This window comes from Eptesicus fuscus, chromosome 23, assembly GCF_027574615.1.
Source record: "Eptesicus fuscus isolate TK198812 chromosome 23, DD_ASM_mEF_20220401, whole genome shotgun sequence".
NCBI lineage: Eukaryota > Metazoa > Chordata > Mammalia > Chiroptera > Vespertilionidae > Eptesicus > Eptesicus fuscus.
In genome coordinates, this window is record NC_072495.1 from 17,242,501 (window position 1) to 17,265,147 (window position 22,647).

Below are 22,647 nucleotides of genomic sequence, written 5' to 3' on the forward strand. Positions count from 1 at the left end.
AGGATATCTTTCAATGGGAAAAAGATCCTCAAGTGAGAATTAAAAAAAAACAAAACAAAACAAAAAAACATACACATGAAAAAATTAGAATACCAAAATAATAATACAATAAGGTGCTACCACATCTATAATAATAAAAGCGTAATATTCTAATTAGACCAGACGTCCTTCCAGACAACCTTCCGGATGAAGCCAGGGCTGTGAGGGAAGCCCGGGTCCCAGGTGCCAGAGGGAAGCCGGCAGCCGGGGGAAGAAAGGCCTTCTCTTGCACGAATTTCGTGCATCGGGCCTCTAGTATGATATTACTGGTAATTTCCATAAACAAATCAATGTGGACTCCAAAAAGGATAATTCACTAGCTTTCTATGTATGCAGCGTGTGACATTTTAATACAAACCACCATATAATAACAGATAACACCTTTCTTCCCATTCAATAAATTCAATGTAGGTTATGGGGAGGTTATAAGAATTGTAGGGGGGAAATGTGGAAGGTTTAAAAATGGCAGAGATTACTGAATATCCTTTCAATGGAATGCTGGCACCTCCAGGGATTACCTGATTCCACAGGGGTGTGGTGTGTGCTTTGTTTGCCTGGCTATTGTACACCTCCGCAGAAAAGTGAACTTGTAGAAAACTCATAGCACAAAGAAGTCCTGCCCATAAAAATGCAAACTGTGCCCAGTGGAACTGAACAGTTTTGCCAGTCTTTGCATCCCTCTGCACCAGTTTTAACACGATTGGTCTGTAACATCGAATTCTCCTTTGAACTAGTTGTAACACTTGACTGATTCCGTCATTAATTAATGAGTTAAATCCCTTTGGTATGTGTTCATTTTATATTTGTCTGAGAGTCATGCTTATATTCTCTTCTAAACTTCATCCTTCAGTAAAATGAATATAAAATGATGTCTATGCCTCCTCAGAGATCTCACAATATAGTAAGGAAAACAGCCAACTAGGATGAGAGTTGGTATTACAATAGAGATATGACTAGCCAACTAGGATGAAGAGTATTACAAGAGAGATATGAATAACATATGAGAAGTAAAATAAAACCATTTTCTGTCTGAAAGGCTTAAGAGAGTCTTACCTCTTAAGTTACAATTATATAACAAGAATCCAGGGCCAACCCACCCACTGCCTGCTTCTGTGCAACTCATTAAGCTAAAAGTGTTTTTTTACCTTTTTTTAATGTTGGGGGCAGGAGGATCAAAAGAAGTATGATTATCTAATGACATGTGAAAATTACATGACATTCAAATATCAGTGTCCACAAATAACATTTTATTGGGACACAGCTACACTCATTAATGTATTATCTGTGGCTGCTCTCATGTTACAATGACAGGGCTGAGTAGCTGCGAGAGACCTTGCGTGGCACTCTCATCAATCCATACTGCGGGTCAGCACACCATAAACTGCAGTATCTATGATAATAAAAGCATAATATGCTAATTAGACTGGATAGCCAAACGACCTTCCAGATGTCCTTCTGGACGAAGCCGGGGCTGCAAGGGCTGAGGCAAGCCGCCGTGGCTGCGAGGGCCAAGCCCCTTGCAAAAATTTCATGCATCGGGCCTCTAGTTGGATTATAATTCAACTGCGTTTCAAGTTTCACAGGTATCACCATACCACACTTTTAAAATTACCACTTCATACAGATCATGTAAAAATAAGCAAAGAAGAGACAAGTGCACTTTGAATGTCACGCTTTTAAGGCACAGAAGAGTATGGGTTTTGTTAGCAAATCAGATGGTAGCACATTGTGCTTTTTACCCAGTGACACTACAGTTGTGCTGAAAGACAGAATATACATCAATATTACCAAACTCTGCACTCATCACAATATTCTCAACTAACAGGAAAGCCATGATCTGAAAAATTCAAAAATTCTAAAAGGTTATTACCACCACAGAGGACTTCTTCACAAAAACAGAAACAAGATCGCATCCAAAATAAATTTCCAGGTAGCTCATTGGTTAGCTAACAAGGAAAGTCATTTACCACTTACCAGTGGTAAACCCATTCAATCGTATTTGACTGCAGCCGCCAAAGAAATGCATCCAGAGAAAACAAGCTGTTTAAGCCTATTAGCCTTTTGGTCAGAACGGCTGTTTGAAGAGTTGAGGTTATTGGGAGCAAAATCAATAGTATATTAAAAAAAACAAAAAAAAAAAAAACATGGCAAATGACTGCAGTTGGTTTTCCTTGACTCTTGATGAAGAGCCAATATTGCTCAATGGCAGAGGAGTCAATGCCAAGTTTAAAGTGGCTCAAGAATTAGCTCCTACGAACAGGCTGCATGGGGAAACTACAGGTGACACTATTCTCAAATAAGCTCAGCAAACATTAGTCCAGTACAACCTGAAGTGGAATCTACTAAGATACATTAAAACTGACTTGGGCAAAAAGCATGTGTGGAGCAGAGAAAGGCCTGGACATCCTTTCAACCTCTGTTACTGAACACTAAATGGCCTTTGTAATTAGCTTTCGCTGCACATCTGGTGCTATTTCTTAATAAAGTTTACCTAAAATTACAAGGCAAAACTGACACTGGGGTAATACTGTCAGAATGGCAAGTAATCATGAGCTGCTATACATACTCCAAACATGAAACCAAGATCGGAGATCTCCATCACCGTATCAACTTGCAGTGCATATATTTTCCAAGCTCAAACTACACTTCCAGCAGGCTTTTTCAGAATACGATGCAAAGGCAAAGTAAATTTCCATATTGCAGAATCCACTTAACTGTGCAACTGAGGCGTTGCTTCTAACCTTCAAATGGAAGTTTGCAATGTTATGCTAAAAGGCAAATATTAAACGAAAAATCTAATAGAATTCTGGAAATGCCTTCTAAGCAATGAATACGCTCAATTAAAATCATATGCTCAAAGATGTCAGTATTTGGCAGTACATATCTGAGTGAAAAGGCATTTTCAAAAATGAAATATGTAAAATCTCATTACTGATCTGCATTGACAGATGAACATTCGCATTCAATTCTCATGATGAGAAACACTAACTTTTGATTACAATTAAATAAAATGTTACTTTCCACAGAAAGATTTCATTGTTCTTATTAAGAGACCGGAATTACGTAATGTTATAATGGATTAAATGGGTATTTTAAATTTATGTGGAAAACAATACTGCATGGGATTGTTCCACCTAATCCCCCAACAAAAACTGCTTTCCCAACATCTCAGTGAATGTCAACTCCATTCTTCAGGTTGACCAGGCCAAAAACACTTGAAGTCACCCTTGACTTCTCTTTATCTCACTCTCTGTATCCCATTCATCAGCCAAAACGGTTGGCTTTATCTGTAAAACTATATCCAGAATCTAACCATTTTTCTACCATCCTGGTTCAAGCTGTCATTATCGTTCATCTATTACAGTAATCTTCTAACTGGTTTCCTTATTTCCTCTTTTCCCTCCCCATTTAGCCTATTCACAGCAACCAGAGACTCCCTTTACATTTTTAAGCCAGATTATGTTACTTTTCAGCCAAAAATCCTCCAGTGGTTTCTCTCTCCCCCTCAGCATAAAAAACCAAAGACCTTCTGATGGACTACAAGAAACTACATGATCTGCTCTCCACCCACCCAAACCCCTTCTCTGACCTCATCTCCTTTTCACTTGCCCCTGGCTCAATTTCAGCCACATGTCCTGTTTGGGGGGGTCTGATCCAATGCTTTTTAATCCCCTGCCCTCACACTTTAACTTGTCTTCCACTGCCTGAAATGATCTGTTCCAGAGAAGTCACCGCCCAGAGGCCGTCTGTGCCCACCCTGCATAACTAGCAACTATCCTTTCACACTGCCCTACCCTCTGGAACCCTGCTACTCTGCATTCATTTTCTACAATAGCACATACCACCACTTGGCATCTTATATATTTAACTAATTACATTTCCTCCTACCCTGTTAAAATATAAGCTCCACGAAGGCAGGAAATGTGTGTGTTTTGTTCAGGGTTCTACCCACAGAGTCTAAACCAGCTCCTGGAATAAATTATTTGCTCAATAAAAGAACAAAGCAGCAACAGCAACACATTTTCTGTAAGTAGTGCTTCTTCAGCTCCTCTTTCTTATGGAAGTAAAATATGCATGCATCCATTCCAGCAATAAGTGACATTTACCCATAAACATATAAACTAATTGCAAAACATCCATTTCAGGAAGAGATGCATTTCCAATTTTATTTTACTCTTTATTTAACAATTATTTGCCCTAGCCGGTTTGGCTCAGTGAATAGAGCATCAGCCTGCAGACCAAAGGGTCCTGGGTTCCATTCCAGTCAAGGGTATATGCTCAGGTTGTGGGCTTGATCCCCAGTAGGGGGTGTGCAGAGGCCAACCAATCAATGATTCTCTCTCATCATTGACGTATTCTCTCTCTCCCTCTCCCACTCCCTCTCTGAAATCGATAAAAATATATTTTTAAAAATGCATGCATCCACATTCAGAACACTGATTTACCATTGCACTCAGTGTTTCCTCCCAATCGGGCCGCTCTCGAGGGTGGACGTTTCTGTGTAGTTCTGGAACAAAATCATCCTCTTCAGAATGTACCGAGGACTTCATCTTCCTAGAGATCAAAACATGAGAGACTTTGATAAGAATTTATGCTTCTATAAAAACTTTTCCATGACTACAATTCAAAGAACAGAAAATTATGTGAGATTTAAAGTTTAATTAAAAGAGCTTTGGTGGCTGGTATTGTTCCTCTACTTCTACTCTAGTTTTCGGAGATCTTTTCTGGTGCATCAAACACCTGCTTTTATTCCAGGAGATAAAACTAAGGTCTTTAACTCGTTAACCTTTACGATCTGTGATAATTATTATATAAGGACTGATTTTTATCAGTTCAACATAGTTGGTACCTTGAAAAGATTTGCAACAGCGGTCAATATTTATAGAACTGTGCTAAGCATTAATAAAATTTCAGGATGAAGGGACAGATACAGTACTTTTCTTCCCCAATTTATGGAGGACAGTGTATTAAACTAGCACTCTCAAGGAGAATAACTATGAATATTAGACAAAACATATAAAGCTTCTTGCCTGAAGGCACAAGAAAGCAATCAATACAAATAGAATATCTGGGACTACATTCATTGAGAGAAGAAAACCCAGGAAGCAAATTCCATATTTAATCATTCTTTTTGTATAACAGACTATACAAATCAATGATTGAAAACAAAAGCCTATGATAATCTTATAGCGTAACTAGGCTGAAGAGGCAGAGGTTGGATGTTGGGGTCGCCAAAGCAGATGGGCATTCAGGGTAAAAAATGCCCCCTCTCAAAGACCTGTAGAGGAAGAGTCCAAAAATAGACATGGAAATTCCCCTCAAATTGTTAACTGATTCCCCAGCTTGTAAGTATGTAGGACAAGATGCCAAGAAACCTATCAAAAAACAGCTGCTGGGTAACTAATGGGCCCAGCAGACATTTCACAGGCTAGCCATGCTGAGGACATGGAGGTTGGCAAGCAAGCACTGCCCAAAACAGAGGGGCACTGAAAACAAACAAACAAAACAAAAAAGCCTGGACTCTCATCTGAGACGCCAGAAAAGCCATGCCTCAGGACTAAGGACAAAATAGCAACAGACAAGCTCAAACCAAGCCCCAAACCAAGCCTCGGGCATGATCAGAACTGTCAGAAGAAAAATTAACTCTCTTCAGAGGAAAATAACATTCTATAGGCCCCTTGCAAATTTTTCATCCACCTTGTCTGGTAGATGACAATTATACAAGCTTTAAGAAAACAGGAACAAATGAACAAATTTTGAGGGGGGAAAAAAAACACACAGTAAAAACAGAGAGTCACGTTTGATTCGGATTTTAGAATTATAAGAAAGGGACTTAAAAATGGCTATGACAGATTTCTGGCTTTCTACAAAGCTGTAAAAAGCAGCATTTCCAGCCTAACAAGACAGATAATCTATGAAATCATAACTTTTCTTGAATCCATCAAAAAACTGAGGTCTTGTGGCAACCCCCTACTAGCCTAAACTCTAAGGAAAGACAGGAATATCCAAGATGATCTAAATCACAAGCAATCACCAGGACAAGGCATGGGTAGAAGAGAGAGACACAACTGGTAAGAAGAATTCAGTATCAAGCTGTTAAAAATATTTATAATTAATGGGTTCAGAGAAAAGTATGTTTATAATAAAATAGATGAAAAGATAAAGTACTTCAAAAGAAAATTATAATTATGAAAAATAAAAATAATGTTCATCCTAAAAATAAAATATCTCAAATTAAGAACTCAATGGATGGGTTTAACAGAACAATGGACATGGCTAAAGAGAGGATTAGTGAACTAGCAGATGGTTCTACACTGAAGAACAAAGACAATTGGAACAGAAATACATAAAACACAAGAGACTTAGACATATCTCAAATATGTCTAAAACTATCAACTCAGAGATAAGAAATATAATGAAAGAGAGAAAGGGACAAAAGGAATATTTGCAAAATAATGGCCGAAAACTTTTCAAAACTGATGAAAGTCATCCAACTACAGATTGAAGAAGTCCTCAAGCAGGATTTTTAAAAAGCATCTATTTAAAAAACAAAACAAAATGAAGATATTCTTAAAAACAGCTAGAGAATAAGAGACAAGTTGAACCCTAGCTGGTCTGGCTCACTGGATAGAGCGTCGGCCTTCGGACTCAAGGGTCCCCGGTTCGGTCACAGTCTGGGGCACATACCTGGGTTGCAGGCTCAATCCCTAGTAGGGGGTGTGCAGGAGGCAGCCGATCACTGATTCTCTCTCATCATTGATGTTTCTAACTCTCTCTCCCTCTCCCTTCCTCTCTGAAATCAATAGAAATATATATTTTTTAAATTTTAAAAAAAACAAAACAAGTTGACTTCAAAGAAGCAATAATAACAATGCAAGAGGACATTTTAATGGAAATGAGAAGATAATGGAGTAAATCTTAAACTTAATAAAAGGAAAAATACTGCCAGCCTAGAACTCTCCTCCTTGTAAAATCATGTAAAATAAGTTATTTTCAAATAATAAAAGATGAAAGAATTTCCCACCAGAAGAACCGGAAAATAAAAGGAGCATTATTCCCACCAAAAGAAACTGACCCCAGAACTACAGAAATGAGCAAAGAATACAATAAAGAACAAAATGTGGGGAAATTTAAGTAAATAGTGGTGTTAAAACTAATGCACACACAAAAATAATATCCTCAGAGGTTTACAATAAACATAAAGCACAGAGACTTGGAAAATGTACATGCACACAGTTTAAGAGTCCTCTATTTATTCAGAAGTGAAGTAAGTCCAATCTTAGAGAATGCAATAAGTCAAAGATAAAAGTTGCAATCTCTATGGTAACCACTAAAAGAATAATAAATAAATGTATAACTAAAAATCTGATAGAGGAGAACATTTTGGAAAATCCAAAAGAAAGCAGGAAAGAATAAAGGCACAAAGAATGAAAAAGGCAAATAAAAAAAAAAATCAAGATGGCAAATTTCAATCCCAGTACATTACTGTAGTTTTTAAATTGAATGCACTAGTAAGCAAGCTTGTGGAGAAACTGGAATCCTCACTCATTGCTCGTAGAAATTTAAAAGTCACAGCCACTATAGAAAACAGTTTGGCAGTTTCACAAAATACAAATACCGTATGATCCAGCAATTCCATTCCTAGGTATTTAAGAAAAATAAAAACATATATCCACCAAGAACTTGTACATAGATATTCATACCCATATTATTCATAATAGACAAAAAGTCTGAATCACCAAAGTGTCCATCAACTGAGAAATGAAGAAACAAAATCTACCAGGTCCATACAATAAAATTACCCAGCTATTGAAACAAAGAATGAAGTGCTGATTCATGCCACCGCATGGATGAATAGTAAAAGCCTTTTGCTAAATGAAAGAAGTCAGACACAAAAGGCCACATATTATTTGATTCCATATAAACAAAACGTCCAGATTAGTCAAATCCATAGAGACAGAAAGTATATTGGTGGTTGCCAGGGACTCAAGGTAGGAGGATATGGGAGAACTATTACTAATGAACAGGAGATTTCTTTCTGGGATGTTCACAATTAGGTAATGGTGGTAGTTGTATAACTTTGTGAATATATTAAAAACCATTTAATTGCAGAATTTAAAAGAATGAATTTTAGTATGTGAATTATACCTCAAAAACAAGTAAGTGGACTAAAAGAAAGTCCATTAAAATAGATAAAGGAAACACATTTCACAATGATGTGTCAAACGAACAGGGTGATATAATAAAACCTGTATGTGACAAATAACACAGCTTTAAAATACATAAAGCAAATCTGAAAGAACTAAAAGGAAAGGAGATAAACCCGCAATTACAGTTGCAGATCTTAATAAACATTTCTCAGTAACTGACAGAATAATCAAACAGAAAAAAATGTCATAAATATTCAGAACATTTGAAATCAGTATCCCAATCTGAACTAACATAGAACATTAAACCCAACTACAGAATATGCATTCTTTTCAGGTACATCTGAAACATTTATCAAGAGACAATACGTAGACAATAAAGTAAACCTCAACAAAGAATTTAAATTACGAAGTGATTTGTGACCCTTATAGGATTACACTAAAAATCAATTACTGCAAAAAAGATGACTGCAAATTCTCCCAAATGTTTGGAAATTAAGAAACACATCTCACTGTTTTGCCTTAAACTTACACAATGTAATATGTTAATCATATCTCAATAAAGCTGAAAAAAGGAGTACCTATTGTATAATTTTATTTACATTGAGTTCAAAGACAAACAAAAATAATCTATTGTGACAGAAGTCAGAATAATGTTCCTTTGGGTGAGGTACTGACTAGGAGAGGCAAGGGGCTTGTGAAGTGCTGGAAATAATTTATATCTTGACTGTGTTGTGTTACCTGGGTATATACACCTATATAAATTCTTCAAGTTATATATGCTTATGACTTGTGGACTATGATATGCAAATTGTATCTAAATAACAGTTTACTGGCAAATGTTACACATTTATTTAAAAGGTATAAAAATTGTTTATATGCCTTGGGTTATGTAACAATGAATCAACACCATAAACACTTAATATCTATTTATTTGACTCTTGTTCTCTTTAAATTATGGACTTATTTAACCCTTAAAGTGATTAATTATAGTTTCATTAATTATCGTTTCATAAATTGAGCCACACATATTTTTTGTTTCCCAATACATATAGAAGCTACGTTTACATTATGCTGTAGTCTACTGGGTTGCACAATAACATTATGTCTAAAAAAAAGTGCATAACTTGATTTTAAAAATTTATTGCTGTCCTGACAGGTATGCTAAGTGGTTAGAGCTTCAACCAGAACACTGAAGGATGGCAGGTTCGATTCCCAGTCAAGGGCACATACCTGGAATGCAGGTTTGATCCCCAGCCCAATCAATGTGTCTCTCTCACAATGATCTTCCTCTCCTTCTCCCTCTCCCTCTCCCTCTCCCTCTCCCTCTTCTCTCTCTCTCTCTCTCTCTTCTCTCTTTCTCTCTCTCTCTCTCTCTCTCTCTCTCTCTCTCTCTCTCTCTCTCTCTCCCTCTCTCCCTCTCTCTCCCTCCCCCACCCCGCCTCCCTGCCACTCCCTCTAAAATTCAATGAGGAAAAATATCCTCAGGTGAGAATTGACAACAAAAAAGCACAAAAAACTTTATTGCTAAAAAATGCTATCCATCACCTGAACCTTCAGTGAGTCATAATCTTTTTGCTGACAGAGGGTCTTACCTTCAATTTGTAAAAAAACAGTATCAGCAAAGTGCAATTAACTATGTCTGTATATATAAACACATATATAGAGAGATTGTTCATATATATTAAAGAATATATCCACACAAAACAAAATATAAAAGCAATGTGTAAATACGCTACTCTGTGTAAAAAAAGGAGAGTAAGTTTTATTCCTCCATTGCCACCCTACTTTTCACATAAAAAGTATGTGTACACACTGTTGCATAGTTTTCTAATATGCCCTGGAGAACTTCCCACATCCTATATAATAAAAGCCTAATATGCAAATCGACCAAACCATGGAATGACCAGTCGCTTTGATGCGCACTGACCACCAGGGGGCAGACGCTCAAAGCAGGAGCTGCACCCTGGTGGTCAGTGCGCTCCCACAGGGGGAGCACCACTCAGCCAGAAGCCGGGCTCGTGGCGGGAGCCTCTCCAGGCTCCATAGCAGAGCTAAGGAGCAGCGAGCTGAGCAGTAGTAAGGAGCAGCAAGCAGGCAGGTGGACATCCCCCGAAGAGTCCCGACTGCAAGAGGGCGCAGGCCAGGCTGAGGGATCCCCTCCCCCCCACCCCCGTGCATGCACTGGGCTTCTAGTTAGTATATAAGGAGCTTCCTTATTGTTTTCACTAAATAGATATTCCATGACTTACTTAACCAGTCCGCTACTGAATAATATTTGAATTATTTCCAACCTTTTGCTATTACAAACAATGCTACAATAAGATTGTTAATATGTTACTACTACACATGCACAAGTATATCTGAGAATTCTCATCAATGAAAAATAATTTTCATGCATTAGCCCATTTTTCTACTGGGTCGTTAGCCTTTTTTAAATCTATTTTTAGTTCTTTATACGTATATTAAACAGATTAGTTCTTTATCTGTGTGTTTTTCCAGGATATCATTTGTCCTTGCTCATTTTGTTTTTTTATAATACATATGTTTTATATTTAATATAGCTGAATTTCACAACCCTTTCTTTTATTGGTTTGCATTTTAAATCATAGTTCAAAAATGCCTACTCTGATCCAAAATAATTTTTTAAATTTTCCCATGTTTTCTTTTTAAAATTTTATGGTTTCATTTAATATACTTATATCTTTGATCATTTGGAATTTATCCTTGGTATGAGGTAGAACTCCAATTTTATTTTCTACAGATGCGCATCCAGTTTCCCACAAAGTATTTATTGACTAGTACATTCTATCCCATTGGTTTTTGAGAAGGCATCTTTACCATGTCTATTTGAGTATATTTCTAAGCTTTCCATTCTACCCCATTATGCCTACTATTCATGACAATACCACAAGGTTTTAATTATTGAGATTTTCTAAGTATAATATCTGGTTGCACTAGTCATATCCACCATCCTTGCTTTTTCTTCCTTTTTTTTTTTTTTTAAGATTTTTTATTGATTTTGAGAGAGAGGAAGAGAGAGGGAGAGAGAGACACTTTAATGTGCAAGCAGAACATCAACTGGCTGCCTCCTGCACGCCCCCTACTGGTGATCGAGCCCACAATCTGAGCGGGTGCCTCAATTAGGAATGGACTGGCAACATTCAATGCCCAGGACAACACCCAACCAACTGAGCCACACTAGCCAGAGCAATACTTGCTTTTTATATTTTCCTGAAAAGGTTTCTTGCCTAAGTTATTAAGCCAAGATCAATTTATTTCTAGATCAATCTATCTAGGTTTTTAAAAAGCATTCTTATTAGCACACTAAAGTTATAATAAATTGACATTTTCATGATGTTGAATATTCCCAGCAATGAACAAGGTACAGTTTTCATTTGTTCAAAACATTTAGTAATGTTTTAGATTTTTATATAGGTCTTAGAGTTCTTTATTAAGTTTATTATTGATTATTCTACCTTTTTTGTTGCTCTTAAAAATGGCACCTTTCCTTCCGTTATAAATGGTTACTGTCTGATCCACTATTATTAGCCCTGTTTTGCAGATAGAAAAATTGAAACTCATGAACGCATCTCAGTCACTTCGATGGGATAGACCATTTTCTCCTGGAATATCCCACTTTCCAGCCTGGAGAAGACATTGACACAAGCCAACCCCATCTCTAAGGACCACTGGACAGGGGGACAGATCCCAGACAAAAGTTCCCTCTCAGAGCCATGAAAAAACTCCAGTAGACTTGCCATCAAGTCCGCATATATGTAGAGGAACAGATGTCTCCTTCTCCCACTTTCTGAAAAGTCAGTAAGCTAATAAAAGCAAATCTTTAGCAGAAAGGCATGCATGGGATCGGCCAGCCAGAGATCTTGATGAGCTTCTGGGAGAAAAAAAGCAAGTGGGAGTATACTGACTGAGAAACCAAAGGTTCAAGGTTACACTCCCACTTCTCTCCACAACAAAGGAGAGATCTGCCCTCCAAGGAATTAATAAAACCTGGGAAATTACCTGGAAAGAAATTTAACAACCAATTAGAAGGACTAGGGCTCCTAATGTGAGTGTTTGTAACTAAGAGAAGCAAGGCAGATGCTATATGCATCATGCGACGATGAAAGAAAATATTGTAGCCCAGTGGGTGTGGCTCAGTGATTGAGCATTGACCTATGAACCAGGAGGTCATGGTTCAATTCCCAGTCAGGGCATATGCCTGGGTTGCAGGCTTGATCTCAGTAAGGCGTGTGCAGGAGGCAGCCAATCGGTGATTCTCATCATTGATTTTCTCTCTCTCTCTCTCTCCTTCCTCTCTGAAATCAATATATATATATATATATATATATATATATATATATATATACATATACATATACACACACACACACACACACACACACACACACACACACACACACATATATAAAAGCCTAATATACAAAGTGTCCTCTCGGGAGTTCGACCGACCAGGAGTTCGACTGCTCACTATGACATGCACTGACTACCAGGAGGCGGCGTAAAACAAAGGAAGGCCCCGGCCAGCAGCAGGCAGCTGGGGAAGGGAGGCACCAGCCCGCATTTGGCAGCTGCTAGGGACCCTACCCATTCATGAATTTTGTGCACTGGGCCTCTAGTATATATATAAAAGGAAACACTGTAAGAAAAGGGAAGGAGGCAGAGAATAGTAGATATTTACTTAGCAGCTAAATTCTTCAAAGTCAGAATAAACAGAATATGTGCACTAAATGAATAAAGCTGAATAAGAAACTCACCTTAATTTATTATTACAGTAGTACCCCCTTATCTGTTGTTTCACTTTCTGTAGTTTCAGTTACCCAGGGGCAACTGTAGTCCAAAAATATTACATGGAAAATTCCAGAAAATAAACAATTCATAAGTTTTCAATTGCACACAATTCTGAATAGCGTGATGAAATCTCGCACCATCCCAGTCTGTCCCATCCGGGATGTGAATCACCCCTCTGTCCAGAGTCTCCATGCTGAAGACGACCCCCAACCGTTAGTCACTTAGTAACCCTCTCGGTTATCAGATGGACTGTCCTGGTATGGCAGCATTTGTATTCAAGTCACCTTATTGTACTTATTAATGGCCCCAAAGCACAAGACGAGTGATGATGGCAATCTGGATATGCCAAAGAGAAGCCATGTGCTTTCTTTAAGTGAAAAAATATGTTGTATAGGAAAAAACACATTACATATAGAACTTGATACTATGCAGTTTCAGGCATCCACTCGGGGTCTTGGAACATATCCCCCATGGAATAAGGGGAGACTAACTGTATATAAATGTTATATGCCAGTTTATATCTCTCTATATATATCACTAGAGGCCCGTTGCAAGAAGATTCCTGCAAAAATAGGGCTTCCTGCAGCTGTCTCCACTGTCCTGCCTGCTTCCCTCCCATCTCCGCCACCCCGCCTGCTTCCCTCCCTTCTCCGCCGCCCCGCTTGCTTCCCTCCCATCTCTGCAGCCCCGCTTGCTTTTCCCTCCCTTCTCCACCACCCCGCTTGCTTCTCCACAGCTTCGCTCCCTTCTGCTGCGCTTGGCTTCCTTCTACACTGTATTCAGTCTTCGCTCTGTGCCTCGATATGCAAATCAACTGCCATCGTGGTTGGGTTAATTTGCATACTCACTCCTGATTGGTTGGTGGGCGTGGCTTGTGGGCGTAGCAGAGGTAGGTCGATTTGCATGTTTCTCTTTTATTAGATAGGATTATGAACCCTTAAAAATTAATTATTTACTCAAACTGAATGTGGAAGATTAAAGAAGAACATAGAATTAGTGGCCCACAGAGCAAGTGCAAAAAATGCTTCAAATCACAAAATAAAAATGTAACGAGAAATACAGCATGAAATAAAGGATATATAAAGGAGACATAATATGCCTATAACAAATAGGTTCTACAAGGAGAAGATTATTACACATAGAAAAGAGCTAATAAGAAATAATAGATAATAAAAATTTCCTAACACGAATACTAGAATCTGTAGATTTGAAGTCACTGAGCTGCAAGATGAAGAACTGATGATAAAATATACATAACTAAGAATAAAAATTTTTTAAAAAGCCCAAAACCTTAAAAGCCTTACAAACAGAAAAAAACAAGTTACCTACAAAGAAAAAGAAAACAAAATGGCATGTTAGTATATGCAAGAAATCAGAGTACATCACTCAGGACTTACCTGAGCAAAATGTTCAAGGAAACATCAACCAAATAACAACTGAGCTAGAACACACACATTAAGATGGACAATGAGAAAAAGGAGAAGAAACAAGAGAAAGCGCTGAACAATAATACACAGCACACGTCCCCTTATTGCGCTTCACTTTATTGCGCTTCGCAGATATTCTGCTTTTTACCAATTGAAGGTTCCGGCAACCCTGCATTGAACAAGTCTATCGGTGCCATTTCCCCAACAGCACTTACTCACTTCACGTCTCTGTGGTATTTTTGGGTAATTCGCACAAAATTTTAAACTTTTTCATTACTGTTATGTTGGCTATGATGATCTGAGATCAGAGATCTATGATGTTGCTACTGTAATAGTGTTTGGTGCCATGAATTGTGCCCATATAAGACGAAAAACTTAAAAATGTGTTTGTTCTGGTTGCTCCACCCCATCTCTCTCCCTCTCCTTGGGCCTCCCTAGTCCCTGTGATACAACATTGAAATTGGACCAATTAATAACCCTATAACGGCCTCTAAGTGTTCACATGAAAGGAAGAGGCACACGTCTCTCACTATAAATCATAAGCTAGCAATGATTAAGCTCGGGGAGGAAGGCATGTGGGAAGCCGACACAGGCTGAAAGCTAGCCTCTTGAGCCACACAGTTGGCCAAGATGTCAATGCAAAGAAAAAGTTCTTGAAGGAAATCAAAAATACTCCTCCAGGGAACACACAAATGACAACGTGAAACAGCCTTCTCGCTGATATGGAGAATGCTGTCGTGGCCTGGGTAGAAAAATCAAACCAGCCACAACATTCCCTGCAGCCAAAGCCTAAGCCAGAGCAAGGCTCTAACTCTCTCTTCAGTGCCACGAAGGCTGAGGGAGGGGAGGCAGCTGCAGAAGAAAAGTCTGAAGCTGGCAGAGGGCAGTTCACGAGACTTAAGGAAAGAAGTTTTCTCCATAACATAAAAGTGCAAGGCAGCCCTGAACGGTTTGGCTCAGTGGATAGAGCGTCGGCCTGCGGACTGAAGGGGTTCCAGGTTCAATTCTGGTCAAGGGCATGTACCTTGGTTGCGGGCACATACCCAGTGGGGAGTGCGCAGGAGGCAGCTGATCAATGTTTCTCTCTAATCAATGTTTCTGACTCTCTATCCCTCTCCCTTCCTCTCTGTAAAAAAATCAATAATTTTTTTTTTTTAAAAAGTGCAAGGCACCCGAAACCGGTTTGGCTGTGGATAGAGCCTCGGCCTGCGGACTGAAGGGTCCCGGGTTCGATTCCGGTCAAGGGTATGTACATTGGTTGTGGGCACATCCCTGGTAGGGGGTGTGCAGGAGGCAGCTGGTCGAAGTTTCTCTCTCATCGATGTTTCTAGCTCTCTGTCCCTCTCCCTTCCTCTCTGTAAAAAATCAATAAAATATATTTAAAAAAAAAAGTGCAAGGCAATTCAGCATGTGGTGATTGATGTAGAAGCTGCAGCAAGTTGCCCAGAAGATCTAGCTCAGATAATTAAGAGGGTGGCTACACTGAACAACGGATTTTTCATGGAGACAAAACAACTTATTTTGGAAAAAGATTCCATCTAGGTCTTTTATAGCTAGAGAGGAGACGTCATTGCCTGGCTTTAAAGTTTCAAAGAGGTGACATTGGTTAATAAGATTACATAGGTTTCGAGTGTACAATTCTATGATACATCATCTGTAAATCGCACTGTGTGTCTACCACCCTAAGTCAGATCTTCTTCCATCACCATATATTTGATCCCCTTTACAATGCAGCAAATTATGCATCTTTACCCTCTCATCCCCTTTCCCTCTGGTAACCATTACACTAAAGTCTGTGTCTATGAGTTTTTGTTTGTTTGTTTGTCTTTGTTGAGTTTAAAAACAAGTTTCAAAGGACAGGCTGACTCTCTTGTTGGGGGCTAACACACCTTGTGACTTTAAGTTGAAGCCCATGCTCACTGACATTCCAAAAATACTAGGGCCCGTATGCATTATGCTAAATGTACTCTGCAAAGTGGAACAAAGCCTGGATGACAGCACATCTGTTTACAACATGGTTTACGCAATATTTTAAGCCCACTGTTGAGACATACTGCTCAGAATATAACATTCCTTGCAAATATATTTCTGCTAATTGCAACGTACTGGTCAGCCAAGAGCACTGATGGAAATATACAAGATCAATGTTGTTTCCATGCCTGCTAACACAACATTCCTTCTGCAGCCCATGGATCAAGGAGGGATTTTGACTTTCAGGTTTTATTATTTAAGAAATACATTTCATAAAGCTAAAGCTGCCATAGATAGTGATTCCTCTGATGCATCTGGGTAAAATAAATCGAAGACCAGAAGGAAAGGATTCACCATTCCAGGTGCCTTTCAGAGCTTTCAGTGATTCACGGAAAGAGCTTTCAATGATTCAAACCTCGTGGATGCCTTTGAGGGTTCAAGACTTCGGTGGAGGAAGTAACTACAGATGCAGTGGAAAGAGCAAGGAACCTAGAAAAGAAGTGCCTCCTGAAGATGTGAATGAACTGCTGCAATCTCACAACAAAACCTGAACCGGTGAGAACTTGCTTCTTATGGATGAGCAGAAGAAACGTGGTTTCTCCCGACGGAATCTACCCTTGGTGAAGATGCTGTGAAGATTGTTGAAACAGCAACAACGGACTTAGAATATTACACAAACTGAGTTGATGAAGCGGCAGCAGGGTTTGAGAGAACTGACTCCAATTCTGCAAGAAGTTCTACTGTGGGTAAATGTTATCAAATAGCATCACATCCTACAGAGAAGTCATTCGTGAAAGGAAGAGTCCATCAATGCAGCAAATTTCATGGTTATCGTACACTGAGAAATTGTCACAGCAACCCTAACGCTCAGCAACCACCACCCTGATCAGTCCGCAACTATCAACACAGAGGCAAGACACTCACGGGCAAAAAGATTATCACTAGCTAAAGTCTCAGGTGATAGTTATCATTTTTTATTATTATTATTGATTTCAGAGAGGAAGGGAGAGAAAGAGAGAGAAACATGGATGCTGAGAGAGAATCATTGATTGTCTGCCTCCTGCACGACCCCTCCTGGGGACTAGGCCCGCAACCCAGGCTTGTGCCCTGACCAGGAATCCAACTGTGACCTCCTGGTTCATAGGTCCATGCTCAACCACTAAGCCACACCAGCCTGGAGATAGTTAGCATTTTTTAACAATGAAGTGTTGTTAATTAAGGCAGGTACTACAGTATAGTGTAAGCATAACTTATATGCACTGGGAAACCAAAACAGTCACGTGACTTGCTTTAGTGCAATATTCACTTTATTGCAGTAGTTTGGAGCCAAACCCACAATATCTCTGAGGTATGCCTTAAAAAATATTAAAGCTCAACAAAAAACCATGATTGTGGTGGGGGAGAGTGGTGATAAATAAAGAATGCAGAAAGTCTCATCTAGGCAGAAGGGAATTGAGAGAAAGAGGAAGCAGGAGTATTCTGAAAATCTTAGGAGGGAGAGAAGAAGAGAAGTAAAGAGGGAGCTATAGCAGGAAAAATCGGCAGACTTGGGTGGAGGCTATGATCTGATTTTTCCGTTAATAATGGAGAAAACACATACATAAATATGTCAGCATGGAGAGGGAGGCTAATCATTAATGAACAATAAAGTATACCTGAACTGCTAAAATGAAATATTTACAAAGGTTTTGTTTGTTCTGATTGTAATCTTGCTAGGCTAGTCACGTGATATGTTTAAAAGGAATCTGAGTATATGACATTTATAAACAGAATTTTAAATGTTTCAGAAATTTTTATTTACTAAGTTTGAACATACAATTGACTGTTTTGAGCGAGTTTGATGTTTGAGTTGAATGCAAAAGTTAAGGAAAAATAGGTTTTTCAATTTTAACTGTGCATAAACAACTTAATAACTAGGAAATTTTATGGAGTTTCTGTGCTCTAAGTCCCGTCTTGAACTTCAAAAACCTTATACAGACAGATATAAAAAAAGGCTCACCTGAGATTCCATTGCAGAGTTTAATGACTGAAATACCAAGAGAGTCTTGTACTAGCATGCCCCATGATTAAGACAGATTCATTTCACAGATTACAACGGCAGTCAGGCTAATGGCTATACTCCAATACGGCATAAAATTTTCTGAGATAAAGCCATGTTCACATAAGACTCTGCTGTTTACAATTAAATTTACTATTTTTTTCTAACACTGATAGGGGTATGTTAGGTGAAAGTTATATTTAGTATTAAAAGAATATGTGAAGGGCTAAAGTATACTCTAGATCACACACAAAAGGTTATCAAGTAATATAAATATAACCTTTTTTGCAAAATACACATCTTTTTTGGTATTGTACATAATAGATTATTAAGGATAGGTAGATTCAGAGTATGATATTGGCATATATGGCGATAGTTACTTGCTAATGCTACCTCTCTATCCTCCCAAGCCCATAAAAACTGATTGAGAATTTCCAAATCAAGAATTCCTATAGAAGACAAAGAAACAGTCATGGTATTAAAAGCAGGAACTTCCAGAAGAATTTAGCCATTAAAGTAAACTACAAGAATGAGAAGAACTATAACACCACATTCCAAGCCCTCGTTACCTATTTCTGCTGCTGCAACATCTAACTTACGGTACCGTTTTAAATAAGGCAGAGCGTGAATACAGCAACCAACCAATCGAGTTCCTGGACTGGATTAGTCCTGGGATGCTATAAAGCAATAGACATGCCAAGAAAATTAAAATATGTTCACCAAATCATCTAGTTTAACTGAAGTCAGAACGTTTAAAATCAATTACCTTACAATGGAGATCAAGTGAAGATCTGATTGAGAGATCCGGGCATCTGCAGACTCTGATTTTAAAGATATACAAGTTCTGCCTTGGCTCAGCTGGTTGAGCATCACCCTATGCACCGAAAGGTTGCGGGTTTGATTCCCGGTCAGGGCATATACCTGGGGCTGGATTCGATCCTCACTGAGAGCACGTACAGAAGGCAACTAACTGATTGATGTTTCTCTCTCACATCTCTCTCTCTCTCTTTCTTTCTCCTTCTCTCTTCCTCTCTCTCTCACTCTAAGCATGTCCCCAGTTGAGGATTAAAAAAAAAAAAAAAAAAAGATACAAGTTCTAAAAATGTGGTTCAATTATGCACCATATCATCTCTGTAACTGTTTCAAACTATATGTCCTACTTGCCAGGCTATGTTATCTGCCAATAATGTAATGTTAGAGAAGACTAAGAAAGATTCTATAAAAAATAAGAAAGATTATATAATAACCATTTCTACCCTCAAACGCCAAAGAACTAGAACCTTTTGTGATTGTGAGTCAGAAATGATCGCTAGGTATCCTGGAGGTCATAGCTTTACAAGGTCACATGATTGTATACATTAACTCACTTTTATATTGGTTACATATCTATACATCATGGGTGCTCAAAACTCCTCACAGAAGGAATTTCAGAACTGAGCTTATCAGTTACATTTTCTAGGAGTTATTACTACTGACCAGAGCCTAACACTTAGCAGCAGACATATCAAAAATCTTTTCTAAAACTAGTCTTTCACTTTCAACATCTGTTATACCTGGGTTCAGAATTTTGCTCTACTGTATTCTAACAATAAGGTCAATTGGCTTTATGAGCTTTAATTTTTTTATCTGGTAAAATAAGACTTACCGTAAAGGAGTAGATAACGAATATTCTGTGTATAACATATTTGGGTTAGTACGCTGCATATAACAACTCCTGAGTAAAATTTTTCTTTCTTAAAAGAAAACATTTGTTTTTCCTTTTCTGCCTCACATTCCCCTTCTGATAATCCCTAAGGAATATTCTATTCTAAGGATCTTTAAATATTCAGTCCAAGAACTATCTTACCATAGAGAAATGGTAGACATTAACTTCCCTCTACAACAATGGTTCTCAACCTTTCTAATGCCGCAACCCTTTAATACAGTTCCTCATGTTGTGGTGACCCCCCCAACCATAAAATTATTTTTGTTGCTACTTCATAACTGTAATTTTGCTACTGTTAAGAATCATAATGTAAATATCTGTGTTTTCCGACATTAACTTCCCTCTACAACAGCGTTTGCGAACCGCTAGCAGGGGCGCCTAAGACCATCAGAAAACACAGATATTTCCATTATGATTCATTAACAGTAGCAAAATTACAGTTATGAAGTAGCAACGAAAATAATTTTATGGTTGGGGGTCACCACAACATGAGGAACTGTATTAAAGGGTCGCGGCATTAGAAAGGTTGAGAACCACTGCTTTACAAGTAAGAGATTAGAAAATGAGAGATCGGTGACTCAGTGGTAGACACCTTTGAACTAGTGCCATGAAGGAGATTGGGCAACTTCCCGCAGTGCTAACTTGCAGGGAGAAGTATCCTTGTCCGGCCGGTGTTGCTCAGTGGTTGAGCGCTGACCCAGGAAACAAGAGGTCACTGGTTCTATTCACAGTCGGGGCTCAGGCCCAGGAAGGCTCTTGTTGCCTAACAAGTTAATGGAGGCTCACAGCACCAAATCTATTACAACAACAGAGTCCAGGTTGTTTTCTTCCTTTGACAAATACCCCACAATTTTAATACCGGGTCAAACAGTATCAATGCAAACAAAATAAATACTTCACTCCTACTGATGGGCCGTGAGAATGACCACACTGAACACTAAGGAATGTGAGTAACTCCAGCAACCTTGGGAGAAAAATGGCACGCTCAAAAAAGAAAGGCTAAATAAAGTCATGGAGAGAGTGAGAAAGTTCACACAAGAATTCCAGATGCTGATAAAATAGTTCCTTTGAACATTAAATTATTCTTCAAAATTTCAAACGTACGTCTTATTAGTTTTAACCACTGATTATCTAATTTAGTGTGAGTTATCAAGAGATCCTAATATCCAATCCCTTTTGTCATTTAACCTAGACTTTAAAAAATGAAACCTGTGGATACAGAAATCCGTCACCTTGAGAAAGAGAGACACTCTTTTTGAACACTAAACACAAAGACAAGATCTGATGGAAATAATGGTATGTTCACCTCCCCGCGTACTCACAGGTAAGATTATAAACGATGTTTAATTGCCCATGTGGGTGGCAGTGATAATCTGTACTACACACTCTTCCAGAGATTGTGTTCATGCCTCCAAAAAACTTGAATCTGCTAAGCCTTTTTGAAAAAGAAAAGCCAAAAATCAAGCCTCCTAAAATCTGTCCCAGTGCAACAGAATTAATGAACAAATGGCCCCATATCCACAGGCTGGGTGAGACCTCTTTCTTCACCTCCACGGAACCTGGAGAGCTGCTTCATCAGGAGGCCTTCTCCAACGTGGAGACTTGTGGAGTTACAGCCAGAGATCCCAAACCAAGGCTGGGGTGTGTGTGTGTGTGTGTGTGTGTGTGTGTGTGTGTGTGTGTGTATGGGGGGGGGGGGGAAGCAGGGGAAGGGAGCCATAAGGCCAGAGACAAGAGTAAGGATTAAAGCCATGAAATAATGAATTTATGCTTAATGAAAATGTTTCATACACACGAAAAAGGCACCAAAAGCAGCCATACACGCGCGCACTCACACACACACACACACACACACACACACACACACACACACACACACACTCTAAAAATAGAGAAAGAAAGTCCTATTATATTCAAATTCAGATTAAATCTCTCCGATACAAATCAGGCACAGGAAGGGGTAGTAGTTCACTCCGAGTCTCTACCTGAAATTCCTGAAATGCCACTCCAGAACCTGTCTGACGCCCTCTCTTCCTGGTGCTCCAACAAGTCATTTCTCAAGCATTTTACAAGCTCAGGGCGAGCTGGGGAATGAAGAACGTGATCTACAACTAGAAACCTGTCCTCTTACAGCACCAAACCGTCCCCCGGAGAACAGAAAGTCTTACTGAAAAGAGATGAAAACACAGAGACAGAAGATGGGAAGGAGGCGTAGAGGTGAACAGAAAGGTGAGAGAGAGAAAGAGAAAGAGAGAGAGAGAGAGAGAGAGAGAGAGAGAGAGAACTGGGGATTCCATAATTACCTGCAGGTTTCTTCCCTTCCTTCCCCTTCACTGTCAGTCGCCTGGGTGACAAGTTCAGAATCCAACCAAAAGACACTGTCATCTCCCGAAGTGCTGCTCTCACTCTCCGTCTCCATCCTGTCGTCACACGTGTACCTCAAGGCATGGAGGCAGGAACGCCAGTGTTCAGGCTGTTCAGCTCTATTTACCTGCACTCGGGTGCGTG

The 22,647-nt window shown here is 39.0% G+C and overlaps 1 protein-coding gene across 2 annotated transcripts in view; it reads right to left on the reverse strand.

Moving 5' to 3' along the window:
* ARHGAP32 (Rho GTPase activating protein 32) overlaps nt 1-22,647 on the reverse strand; it is a 116,680-nt gene extending 94,033 nt beyond the window's left edge. For both annotated transcript variants that reach the window (XM_008142545.3, XM_028146907.2), the window contains exons 1-2: nt 22,443-22,647; nt 4,485-4,593 (exon numbers count right to left, since the gene is read on the reverse strand). In XM_008142545.3, coding sequence (XP_008140767.2) covers nt 4,485-4,593; nt 22,443-22,558 — 225 coding nt within the window. In that variant the 5' untranslated portion in view covers nt 22,559-22,647. The remainder of the gene's footprint in view (nt 1-4,484; nt 4,594-22,442) is intronic.